At 50.3% G+C, this 12,312-nt stretch overlaps 1 protein-coding gene across 1 annotated transcript in view; it reads left to right on the plus strand.

Moving 5' to 3' along the window:
• The window catches only part of prkdc (protein kinase, DNA-activated, catalytic subunit), a 43,365-nt gene that overhangs the window by 11,904 nt on the left and 19,149 nt on the right, over nucleotides 1-12,312 (plus strand). Inside the window, exons 28-50 of the mRNA XM_060044496.1 lie at nucleotides 336-430; nucleotides 719-821; nucleotides 1,122-1,255; nucleotides 1,908-2,138; nucleotides 2,511-2,737; nucleotides 2,984-3,192; nucleotides 3,553-3,685; nucleotides 3,952-4,110; nucleotides 4,633-4,839; nucleotides 5,385-5,573; nucleotides 5,828-5,932; nucleotides 6,301-6,468; nucleotides 7,546-7,673; nucleotides 8,187-8,394; nucleotides 8,922-9,100; nucleotides 9,416-9,584; nucleotides 9,805-9,870; nucleotides 10,005-10,068; nucleotides 10,400-10,548; nucleotides 10,873-11,022; nucleotides 11,457-11,576; nucleotides 11,686-11,829; nucleotides 11,920-12,071. Coding sequence (XP_059900479.1) covers nucleotides 336-430; nucleotides 719-821; nucleotides 1,122-1,255; nucleotides 1,908-2,138; nucleotides 2,511-2,737; nucleotides 2,984-3,192; nucleotides 3,553-3,685; nucleotides 3,952-4,110; nucleotides 4,633-4,839; nucleotides 5,385-5,573; nucleotides 5,828-5,932; nucleotides 6,301-6,468; nucleotides 7,546-7,673; nucleotides 8,187-8,394; nucleotides 8,922-9,100; nucleotides 9,416-9,584; nucleotides 9,805-9,870; nucleotides 10,005-10,068; nucleotides 10,400-10,548; nucleotides 10,873-11,022; nucleotides 11,457-11,576; nucleotides 11,686-11,829; nucleotides 11,920-12,071 — 3,489 coding nt within the window. The remainder of the gene's footprint in view (nucleotides 1-335; nucleotides 431-718; nucleotides 822-1,121; nucleotides 1,256-1,907; nucleotides 2,139-2,510; nucleotides 2,738-2,983; nucleotides 3,193-3,552; nucleotides 3,686-3,951; nucleotides 4,111-4,632; nucleotides 4,840-5,384; nucleotides 5,574-5,827; nucleotides 5,933-6,300; nucleotides 6,469-7,545; nucleotides 7,674-8,186; nucleotides 8,395-8,921; nucleotides 9,101-9,415; nucleotides 9,585-9,804; nucleotides 9,871-10,004; nucleotides 10,069-10,399; nucleotides 10,549-10,872; nucleotides 11,023-11,456; nucleotides 11,577-11,685; nucleotides 11,830-11,919; nucleotides 12,072-12,312) is intronic.

The following is a 12,312-nucleotide window of genomic DNA, read 5'->3' on the forward strand; positions in this document are numbered from 1 at the left end:
TTAGCTGAGTGTTGATGTGTCCCTGAGCAAGACACTAAACCCTAACTGCTCCTGACGAGCTGGCTGTCGCCTTGCATGGTTGACTCTGCCGTCGGTGTGTCAATGTGTGTATTAACCGATTTAATTCGCTTTGGATAAAAGCGTCTGCTAAATGCCCTAATTGTAATTGGGACCGCTAAGCCCTTTCACCTTCAGTCTAGAGAGGGCATGCTTTGTTTAATTAGTTGTCTACCAGTAATCTTCGATCCATCAGTCCTCGGAAAATGAAAGGGCGGAGTTGCGCCTTGTTTCCTTTTCGATGACGACAACCAAGTAAGTAATCTCTGTCTATTCAGGGAGGAGAATGCCTTGGTGGATCAGTTTGTCTTCGAGGTTCTGGTAGTGTTTGTGGAAAGCCTTGCCCTGGCCCATTCAGACGACAGATCCGTTGGTAATATTTCTCTCACCTCTCTCTCTCTCACAATTTTATTTGAATATCATTGTAACCAAAAATAGAAAGAAATATATGAAAAGATGAAACATGTATGTAACTTAATTGGTTGGTTTTCCATAAATGAGGACAAATAATTATTAAATGAATACCAAAAGTATAAACATTATTGTTCTTAATTGATGATAGCATATGTACTTGAGAGCTAAGCAGTGTTACGGAGGGCTCTGTGTGGAAGCGTCTGCAGCGGAAGGCATCGTCGAGGTTGACCTAGCGCCTCGTCCTCAGGTACGCTGCAGCAGTGCATTGGTGCCATCGACCACCTGAAGAGGATCTTCCAGTACAAAGCTGCCTCTCTCAACCAACACAGCACCAAGAGACGCACCCCAAGGTGGGTCCCCAACACCTGCCTACAGCTCGGGGGCTCCAGGTGGACCCACAAGGCACTTGGAACCGCCTGGCCACCTGTGGCTCGGTTTATGGGCTGGAAGTATTCCCAAATGTGTAATGTGACATAACCATGACATATCACCGAGGGTTCGATCCACTACAAGCAGCAGAAAATGTTAACAAGCATCTCAATATACTGTACATGGAACCTCTTTTTCTGAGGCTTGATGTTCGCCTCAATAACCCATACCAACATGATGAAATTATTGACGGATTTCCCTTCCCGCCTGCCTCTATGTAGGGGCTTCCCAGCAGACGTGAAGGTGTGCCTGTCTGACGTGGTGCGCTGGCTGCTGGAGCAGTGTGGCCGACCGCAGACCGAGTGCCGCCACAAGTGCATGGAGCTCTTCTATGCGCTGGTCCCCTTGCTTCCAGGTGAGTTGCCCTGTGCCCCAGCTCAGTGCGCCTCAGCCGTATGGAGCTACTTTGTGTGGAGTTCAGAGCCAACAAGTTCATGGCGTTCCACAAATTGTTGTTAACGGACATTAATCTACTTATAACTTTATCTGTGCCTGTTTTACACATGTGACGCATGTGCAACCACGTCCATCCATGTGTTTTAAGCCACATTTAATTATTTTTGCTGCAAATTTGAATGTCATAAAGGGCCCCGATTTTACCACCAGGTGTGAGTGTGATCGGCCATTACAAGTCGTTTCAAAACCTTCCCTGCCCTGTGTCTCGTGACCTCACCGGTGGCAGTTTCCACCCAGATGTTTGCTGTATAGATCAGGCAGATTTTAAAACAGCTTGTAAAGGCTAATTAAGACCAACACCTGGTTGTAAAACAGGGGACCACTATTCATTACCTAAACCTGTTGAAGTCTCATTCAATCCCATTCTGAGGCTTTTAAATGTTTGCAACCTAAACCCTTTAGCCTTTACAAATGCGCAGCAAAATCCCCTTTTACAAAACAAAACGAGGTAGATCGCTCCAATATCGTCCTGAGGCATATTCATTCATGTCCCACTCTGTAGACTGACCACAGCTGTGGTCTGCGTATCTTCCCGGGGGGTCTTCCCTCAGGTAACAAGGCCCCGGCCCAGTGGCTGGACGCTCTGCTCAAGGAGCAGGGGGTGGCGTTCCTGATCGGGCAGTTTGAGGGCGGGGGCCTGCTGAGCCAGCCCACCCTGCGGGAGCTGTCGGGCCCCTTCAGCGTGCGCGCCACCCTGCAGTGGATGGACCTGCTGCTGGCCGCCCTGGACTGCTACAACACCTTCATCAGCCTGCACCTGGTCAAGCCCCATCAGGTCCTAGGTAGAGCCCCGCCCCGCCTCTGCTCTCCCGGCATCAAGAGTCTATCTGGTTGTCGCCTGACTCGGAACACTGTGTGTGTGTGTGTGTGTGTGTGTGTGTGTGTGTGTGTGTGTGTGTGTGTGTGTGTGTGTGTGTGTGTGTGAATAGCAATTGGTCCTTTTAATGCCCCAAAAAATAATTATGCATAAACTGTTTGCATGGTTGTATAGTATATGACATTGAATGTTATTAATTAGCTTCATGAATAAGTTGTCTTAGTGAAAGTTACAAATTCTCAAAGGCTTTCCGCTCATGTTCACATAGACTCTTCTGTAATCTGTATATAATCTGTGTCTTTGGGATTGATTTGATTTATTCTCGTTGTTCCTCAAGGTTCGGGAGAGCAGTCCAGCTTCCGGAAGGCCATCCGGTTCTTCCTGACGGAGCTGGCCACCCAGGAGCTGTCTGCGGCCGAGGGCTGCTTCGCAGTGGGCCAGAAGGGCTCCGTCTTCAGCCCGCGGGAGGTGGAGCAGTACCACTACAGCAAGGGCACCATCATCGTCCGCCTGTTGGAGTTCGCCAGCATGGTCCTCCTCAAATGTGACCAGGCCCTCTGGAAGGTGGCGTCACATGTTATACGTCCAGTTGAATAACTCAGTGATTACCATGACACACATGCAGTTATTATTATTGTTGTTCATCCATATTCCAGTTACGTATCTGAAGAATGTTATGTGTTAGTTTCTTTGTTGGTCTTTTTCTCACATTTTCTCTGTCTTCCTTTTTTCTCTGACTTTGTCATTAATCTTTCCTCCTTCTGTCCTTCCCTGGTTCTGCTCCTCTCATTGTGTCCCTCTCCCTCCTAGCTCTTGGAGCAGGAGGTGTTCTCCCCTGTGTTCTTTGAGCTGACCGCGGCGGTGGTCTGCCAGCCGTCCTCGGTGGGCTTCAACATGGCCGACGTGGAGGTGATGAAGAACCTGCCGGAGGTGTGTGTGCCGCTGCTGAAGGCCCTGATGGCCTCACCGTACCGGGCCGGCCTGGAGAACAGCCTGGGGACCACACTCACACGACAGAGGTGGTGCCTCATCCTTTGTAGAGTACCATATCCAGGGAAGTCCAATAGATGAAACTGCATGCATGTGTACTATATAATGAACTGGGATTCCATGCAGTTTACAATGATGAGTAATCAACTTATTTATTAGAATTAATTTAAATATGAATTCCTACTTTGCTATTTTTAGTTCCTTTTTGTTTTACTCCATTTCCGAGCCATATCATTGGTTGAAGGAACAAGTGATGTTGCGTGTGTGGTCATTTCATTGGTTGATTGAACAAGTGAGGTTGCGTGCGTGGTAATTTCATTGGTTGATGGAACAAGTGATGTTGCGTGCATGGTCATATCATTGGTTGATTGAACAAGTGATGTGCGCAGTGTGGAGGAGCTGTGTGCGATAGACCTCTACAAGGAAGGCAGGCAGAGCAGCCACGACCACATGGAGATGATCCTGTCTGCCTGCAAGCAGATCCACAAGGCAGGCTTCCTCAGCAGCATTCTGCACAGCAAGGTATCTCAAAACAACCGTTTAATCATCATAGAGGGTTGGGGTTTGGGGTAGCATCTTGAAGTCTGTCTTTTCCACTGTGGATGACTTGGGACAATTTCTTTACGTATGTCGTTCGGTAGAGCACACTCACAAACCCACTTGCACCAAAAGACCGGCACATTTATCCTCCACTTCGGATGGATGCATGCAGATCTTCTTTAGCTTGCTTGCTTGGCTCATGTTACACCGTTGTGCCTGCTTTGCTGTTCTCTCCCCTGGCACCGTAGGACGCGACGTACGCCTCGGCCCTGAGCTCCAGGCTCCTCATGACGGTGTACAAGGGCATCGCTCCCGGGGAGGACAGGAAGGCCCTCCCTCCCCTGGACATCAACAGCAGGAGGCTGGCAGACGGCCTGCTCCAGCTGGCCTTCTCCCTCAGCCAGCAGGTGGGTCAGGATGGGGTTGGTTCTGTCTGGACGCCGCTCACAAGGCAGACGGGCGGATGTCAGGGCGGAAGGGGGCGTTTCACCTTCTTTATTTATTCGTATTAGTTCTGATCAATCTGGGTTGCTGGAAGAGAGGATAAGTTTCCTTCTGAAAGCTTCATCCTATAAAGGGAATTTGTTTTCCTTTGATATAATATATCAAAGGTAATGAAACAGAAAACAAGGCTTTACTCCACCCTTTCAGTTTTTCTACTCCGGCCTTTTGCGTATACTTGCAGAAGTTCTATTATATCATAGTAGGACTTTTTTGTGTATATTGTATATACCGAGATACCTTTTGTATATATTCACTCCTTTTTTGTGTTGTCGATTTTTTTTTTACCCCAATGGATTATTTTGTTATTGTACTATAATCTTGAGCACGGTTATTGTAACAGCGAACTTCCCCACTGGGATCAATAAAAAAAGCAGAATCTAATCAGCCCTTCTCCTCTCCTCTTTCCCATGATGCACCCTGGCCAGAGCGACTCCCTGGTGGAGCTTCTGCTCAACACCATCCGGCTCTCGGTGCCGCTGGCTGGTGGTCGAGGCGGCAACAACTTCCTCTGCTTCTCCCACGGCGAGTACTTCTACAGCCTCTTCCAGACGACGGTCAACGCAGAGCTGCTCCGGCTGCTGGACGCCACAGTGCCGGCCCTCCTGAGGGCTGCCTCGTGCAACCCCAGCATGGTACGCTCCCGCAGAGTTATGAACCCAACGAGACGATCAGGTCCAAGGTGATGTAGGACTCTACAGCCGTGCACCCACTGCCATGGTGGAGAGGTGTGCGTAAAGCTGCTGTAGGTACAGCAGCTCAAAGAGACATTGAGACTACAAAACTACAAAAAATAGATTTCTCCTCCCTCTCTGTTGCCTTCCACCCTATGTTAGCCCACCACTGAGAAATGTTGCATTTCATACACCTGGGATTTACCGGCAAGATTCATTGAAGCAATCATGGAAAAGATGCTCACAGAAATGAGGATGGTTGAGCCATTTCTCCCTGTTATTGTTCTAAAATAACAGCTCTTAAATCGTACACACGGCACCTTTGTAAGGGTAATGTTGTGTATGATGTGTATGATGAACAATTTAATTGCAAAGCGAATGCTGACGTCCTAAGAGTCCATTCTAACTGGCTGACGATGGTTTCGACCAGCCCTTCCGGGGCAGAGGTCCGTGTTCTGAGGCCGACGTTGAGTGGCGGTGTGCTCTGGCCGTGCTGTGTGCTCCAGGTCAGCGTCCTGCTCAACGGCGTGCTGGACCATACCTTCAGGGAGCGCTCCATCCGGAGGAGCCAGGGCAGCCGGCTGGTGGAGCAGGTACTGACCCGCTGGGACAGCCTGAGGTCCTGGTGGGCCACGGAGACCGCCGCCCCGGAGAGCAAGACCGCCACGCTGCTGCTGCTGTCCAAGCTGCTGCAGGTCGGTCGGTCGCTCGCTCACTCACTCACTCACTCACTCACTCACTCACTCACTCACTCACTCACTCACTCACTCACTCACTCACTCACTCACTCACTCACTCACTCACACTCAGATATATATTTTTTGAATTATGTATAAGTGGGTGTTCCTGTTTTTTTGTTTATAACATGAGTACCCATTAGGATGATACAATAATTTTTGTGTCAATATATTTATGCTGTGTGGTCTAATATATATTATTTGTGGATCAGATCGACTCCTCTGTGTGCACCAATATCAACCATGAGGCTTTCAAAGTGGTGTTCTCCACCTTCACCACACTGCTGGTGGACAAGACCCTGCCGCTGAATCTGAAGGTAACAAACTAATTTGCGACGTAGAACGCCAACTGCATAATCAATAGTTTAGAATGAACCAACCATTAAATCCTCCCTTATACATTTTCTGTCTGTAAAGCTTTACTGGTTTGTGGCAAAGATGGGTCAATTCATTCACTCAATATTACATAACCATCTACCAGAACACTGTGAACAACACAAACAAACTTTGTCAACTATAATGTAAAATTATACAGCTTAGCATCTGTTGGGTTTAGTCATTATAGAAAGACGGTTCATGATGACAACAAGACAGGCGATGTTCTGTTTCTCTTTGTTAAACGATGTTGTCTCTAATCACTCACTCACTCACTCACTCATTTACTCACTCACTCACTCACACACAGAGCCAGGCCCTGCTGGTGTTGCCCTTCTTCACCACCCTGCCCGAGGAGCCCCTGGCCGTCCTGCAGGGGGCGCTGGAGGAGCTGGTGGCCTCTCACTTCCCCATGCAGTCGGACGAGTTCCCCCGCGGATCGCCGCAGCGCAACAACTACATGGACTGTGTCCGCAAGGTGAGCCAAACGGAGGCCCTAGAGCCAACCGGAGGCCCTAGAGCCAACCAGGGGGCTGTAGAGCCAACCAGGGGGCTGTAGAGCCAACCAGGGGGCCGTAGAGCCAAACGGAGGCCCTAGAGCCAAACGGAGGCCCTAGAGCCAACCAGGGGGCTGTAGAGCCAACCAGGGGGCCGTAGAGCCAACCGGAGGCCCTAGAGCCAACCGGAGGCCCTAGAGCCAACCAGGGGGCCGTAGAGCCAACCAGGGGGCCGTAGAGCCAACCAGGGGGCCGTAGAGCCAACCAGGGGGCCGTAGAGCCAACCAGGGGGCCGTAGAGCCAACCAGGGGGCCGTAGAGCCAACCAGGGGGCCGTAGAGCCAACCAGGGGGCCGTAGAGCCAACCAGGGGGCCGTAGAGCCAACCAGGGGGCCGTAGAGCCAACCAGGGGGCTGTATAGCCAACCAGGGGGCTGCAGAGCCAACCAGAGACCCCATAGCCAACCAGGGGGCTGCAGAGCCAACCAGAGACCCCATAGCCAACCAGGGGGCTGCAGAGCCAACCAGAGGGCTGTAGAGCCAACCAGGGGGCCGTAGAGCCAACCAGGGGGCCGTAGAGTCAACCAGGGGGCCGTAGAGTCAACCAGGGGGCCGTAGAGTCAACCAGGGGGCCGTAGAGTCAACCAGGGGGCCGTAGAGTCAACCAGGGGGCCGTAGAGTCAACCAGGGGGCCGTAGAGTCAACCAGGGGGCCGTAGAGCCAACCAGGGGGCCGTAGAGTCAACCAGGGGGCTGTAGAGCCAACCAGGGGGCTGTAGAGCCAACCAGGGGGCTGTAGAGCCAACCAGGGGGCTGTAGAGCCAACCAGAGGGCTGTAGAGCCAACCAGAGGGCTGTAGAGCCAACCAGGGGGCTGTAGAGCCAACCAATCAGCAAAGAGATGCCACATCTGTTCTCTCTAAGAACAGATATTCTCACCAAGTATTCCCTTTTAATAGCTGATGGTTGCCTCTGGCATTTAAAAATGCCATTTTAGCTCTTAAATGTTATCTACACACCACTTTTGTAATACCTATGTATCCATGTTGTTATTGTTTTTAGCTCCTAGATGCCCTAGAGCTTTCTCAAAGCCCGCTGTTGCTGAAGCTCCTGGCTGGGGTGTTGTGTCAGGACTCCAAACACATCATGGAGGACCAGTTTCAAAACTGTTTCCAAAGCATCGCCAAGCGGTAAGCAAACCTTCCCAGGCTGTCACCATGGCCATTCGTAAGTACGTCATTAAGTTTGTTTACGCGCACATCTTGGTTACATAGGCTGAATAATTGAGGCATTGAGGCACCAAGAAAGGTATCTACGTCCCAATTACAGTTTTTGCATGGACGCTTCCGTATTAAAGTAAATGAAACATAATAAATTAAAAACAAACTATTTTCAGCAGAGGTTTAATACTTTGATAACGGGACTTTGTCCATCAAGGTACTTCAAAATATTATTTTTTAATGATAAGGTTAAAAAAATGTACCAACAACTCGAGCAATGGCCACAACCAGTGTAAGACCAGTTCATCAGTGTGCTTGACTGTAAGCAAACTGATTGAATGGTCCTCATGAAGTGTCGTCACAAAGAAGGACCCGTGCTTTGTGCGTGTCCCCGTGGGTCCGCTTTGATCCGCGTGGCGTTACTGCCACCATCCGCCCCGGTCACCGAGGGCTCCACCCGACCCTAACCCCCGGTCCTCCCAGGTCCAGCCCGGAGCGGCAGCTGCAGCTGCTCTGCCTGGTGCACGGGGTGGTCCAGCGGGGAGACCTGCCCCTGCCCTCCATGCTCCAGGCCATGATGGAGCGGGTGCTGCTGCCGCTGGCCTCCCACTGCAGCCCCGGCGCCCTGGCCCTCTTCTTCCTGGAGAACGTCTCGGACGTCATGGCGCTGCTGATCTCGCGCTTCACCAAGGTCGTTGGTTGCTCCCAGAATGCGGTTGCTTTTTTGATCTACATGTAGCACCCTCGGCCTCAACTGGGATGGGGAGATGAAGTGCGAGCATCGCTCTAGGTCCTCTAGGAGGAACACTTTAAAAGGACTCACGAATGGGTTTGGTGCTGGCTGAATAGTAAACAATTGTAATGCCTTTTAGCATCAATAAACATTGAAAGTAATACTGGGTTTACAAGGGATTCTACACACAGGGATTTCTGCTAAAATTCGAATCATATGGTTAACTACAGAGCAACCCAAACGTTCTGCACACAGGAATACACCAGGTTTGTCAGGGTTAGGGCACATTTAGGGCATTCAGCAGACGTTTATCCAAAGCGACATCCAATAAGTGCATTTGTCAGTAGAAAGCAAAACAATATATCACTGCCAGTACAGTACACATATTCGGCTATTACATTGTCCTGTGTGTGTGTGTAGAGGGGCTTGCAGCCGTGACATGATTTCCTACTCCATCCACTCAAACTCCCTGTCCCGGGTTTCAGTCCAGTGAAGACGTGTTCGAGTCCCAGCTGCTGAGGAAGCTGGGCAGCCTGAAGCTGATGGAGCTGCTGTACTCCCGGCTCCCCAAAGAGGAGCTGTACTCCAAGGAGTCCCGCGTCAACCAGGCGTACTGCCGCTCGGACCGCACCGAGGGCAACGAGCTGTCCAAGGCCCTCATCAAGTAGGTCAAACCCGCTGTAAAACCACATGAGTCCGATTGTCGCCATCAGTGTCTTGCAATTTATGATATGATATGATGATGATGTAGCCTCACACCCCACATTGTTTGTAACCATCGGATTCAGACCTACCATTCAAATTAAACATAATCCTGTGATTGCACAAAGATTGTGCTTCCTTGGTTTCACTAAACCGGTCTTCACTGTTACAATGGAACCATTAAAGGGAACGTTAACCCTAGTTGAGCAGAAGAAGCTCTGCCCACGTGTAGCACGGTGAAGTGCCCTGTATCATGACTATCCACCCCTCCCACCAGGTTGTGTTTCGAGGCCTTCACGGAGAACATGGCCGGAGAAAGCCAGCTGCTGGAAGCCAGGAGACAGTACCACTGCGCTGCGTACAACTGCGCCATCGCCGTCATCAGCTGCAGCTTCAGCGAAGCCAAGTTCTACCAGGGCTTCCTCTTCAGCGAGAAGCCAGAGAAGGTAGTAGGCCCTGGTCTTCGGAGACCGTAAATCGTACACTGTTGATGGTATAACGGTTAGCAATAAAGGACGTGTTTTTATTGCTGATGGATGCTAGTTAAGCAGCTGATAGACCAGACACACATTGTCATACTTTTAAGACCGTGAGACTGTAGCTGTAGAAGATGTTTACTTTCTTTTAAGATAATTATTTTATATTTGCACTGTTTTTTTTTTCCAGCATCAATTCATTTTGGAAAACCTTATCGATGTCCAAAGGGCTTATAATTTTCCAGTGGAGATCGAGGTATGTGGCAGCAGATATGCACTACTTTGTGTATTAATGTCCCTTTGTCACGGTTTCTCCCGAACCCCACAGCTCCCCTGTCCTTTCAATGTCACTGTATATAATAATAAACATTATTTCTTCTTTTGATATAGGTCCCGCTTGAGAGAAAGAAGAAATACATCCTCATACGTAAAGAAGTGAATGAAGAGACTGGAGGTACAGTCTTTCTGATCTGACCTGGGCATTCCCCGTTGGCAACCTTACCACCACATATATATCAATGTTGGTGTTAAAGGTGACATATTATATTACCAGGTGTGAGTGTGATTAGCCTTTACTGACATCAAAAGTGGGCGTGTCCACCTAGATGCTGGATAGATCAGTCTACCATCATACCCAGTGGACTGTAGCAAATCGTGCTGATCTATCCGTCATACATCTAGCTGGACACGCCCACTTGTGATGTCAGAAGAGGCAGATTTACAAAACTGCTTGTGACGGCTAATCAATAAACCTTGAACCAACGGACCCGTGTCGTGCACCACAGAGGCCCCGGTGTATCTCTCCTCCCAGTCGTACATGGCCGACAGCAGTCTGAGTGAGGAGATGAGCCAGTTTGACTTCTCCACGGGGGTCCAGAGCTTCTCCCTCGGATCCCAGAACCCCGAGGGGAACCCGCGCACCGTCGCCAAAAGGGCAAGTCCTCCCTCCACGGCCTCTGCCCCGCTGCACTGACTGACTGTCTGCACGGCTTTTAAAGAGGAACCCTCCCACTGAAGAGTGTAACCGCTGCTGCAGCACCCTCTATTGTCCACTGGGTCGTGGCAAGAATGGTTTCTGGTTCAAATGAGAGCACTTACTCGTTTGTATCAATTGGGAACCGCAATTGCGTAAGCTATGTCCGCTGCTTTTGTTAAATATTCGTTTTCGGGTATTACTCATAACATTAGCGGAACAAAGCTAAGCTAACTGAATGTGTTCTCCAATTAGAAGCACAATAACAGTTATGATTTTCACCAGCGTCCACAGGAGACTGAGGAGGCGACGGCGTCCCAGGACGTGTCGGTGGTCCTGGAGATGGACGAGCTGAATCAGCACGAGTGCATGGCCTCCATGACGGCCCTGATCGGTCACATGCAGCGGAGCGGCGTCACCCCCATAGTGGAGCAGGTCAGGGCGGCGCTCCCAGTGACACACACACACACACACACACACACACACACACACACACACACACACACACACACACACACACACACACACACACACACACACACACACACACACACACTCTCTCAAACCCCTCACGACCACGCAGACAACCCTGCCCCTCGTAGCCACCCGGGTTTCCAAACCCCCTCTGCTCCATGTCATTCCAATCCCTGGAAATATATAAGCACCATTCAAATGATAAGCCGTGGTGGTTTATGAATATTCAGAACACAGAATAAGCTGTAAGGTTTTAAATGTATATATATTTTTGTGAATTTGATTTCCACACATGAATCCAAAATAAAGTAGAGCACTTGTGATTGACCAAACATCGTGTTGGTATCCGTGGAGCTTCAGTGCAAATACCAGTTCTCAATGTGTTTGTGGGGCAGGGGTCCACGCCCAGAGAGCTTCCTCCGTGGATGAAGTTCCTGCTGGGCAAGCTGGGGAACCCGTCCACGCCTCTGAACATCCGTCTCTTCGTGGCCAAGCTCCTCATCAACACGGAGGAGGTGGGCACCCAACCGCCGCTCGCATCTCAGCGCTCCCGCTCTTCTGTGCTTAGAGTTTCCACATTGCTGTCGAAAGAAGTGCCTGTAAAGACGTACGGGGGTGTTGCAGGTGTTCCGGCCGTATGCCGCTCACTGGCTGGGGCCGCTTCTCCAGCTGGTGGTGTCGGGCAACAACGGGGGAGAGGGCATCCACTTCATGGTGGTGGACATCGTGGTCACGGCGCTCTCCTGGATCAGCCTGGCCAGTCCCAAGGTGCGTTGTACCCATGCCCACCCCTCAGAGAGTGGTGTAGGGACGCAGGGACAGGCGTCAGATCATAGACGTCCCTTCTCTGTCCCCCAGGGTAACCCCAGGGATGAGGTGCTGGCCAATCGGCTGCTGGAGTTCCTGATGAAGCACAGCTTCCACAGCAAGAGGGCGGTGTTCCGCCACAACCTGGAGATCATCCGCACCCTGGTGGAGTGCTGGAAGGACTGTCTGTGTGTGCCCTACCGGTGCGGCCCATGCACTCCCGCTCTGTACAACAACTGCATTGCAGTTTTTCATTGACTTCAATTGGATTCAAACTGCACTAATTAAAAATTGACATAACAGCAAAGAGGATTTCGGGGATACCACATATTGCACAGAAAATTACTCCAGCTCTTCCTAGTTTAAAAGTAAATAATCTGAACGGTTTACAAGTTGAACAGTGCACTAAACGACACATCTACGTCTTTCTCCTAAATCAACGTG

This window comes from Gadus macrocephalus, chromosome 23 (genome assembly GCF_031168955.1).
Source record: "Gadus macrocephalus chromosome 23, ASM3116895v1".
In the NCBI taxonomy this organism is placed as follows: domain Eukaryota; kingdom Metazoa; phylum Chordata; class Actinopteri; order Gadiformes; family Gadidae; genus Gadus; species Gadus macrocephalus.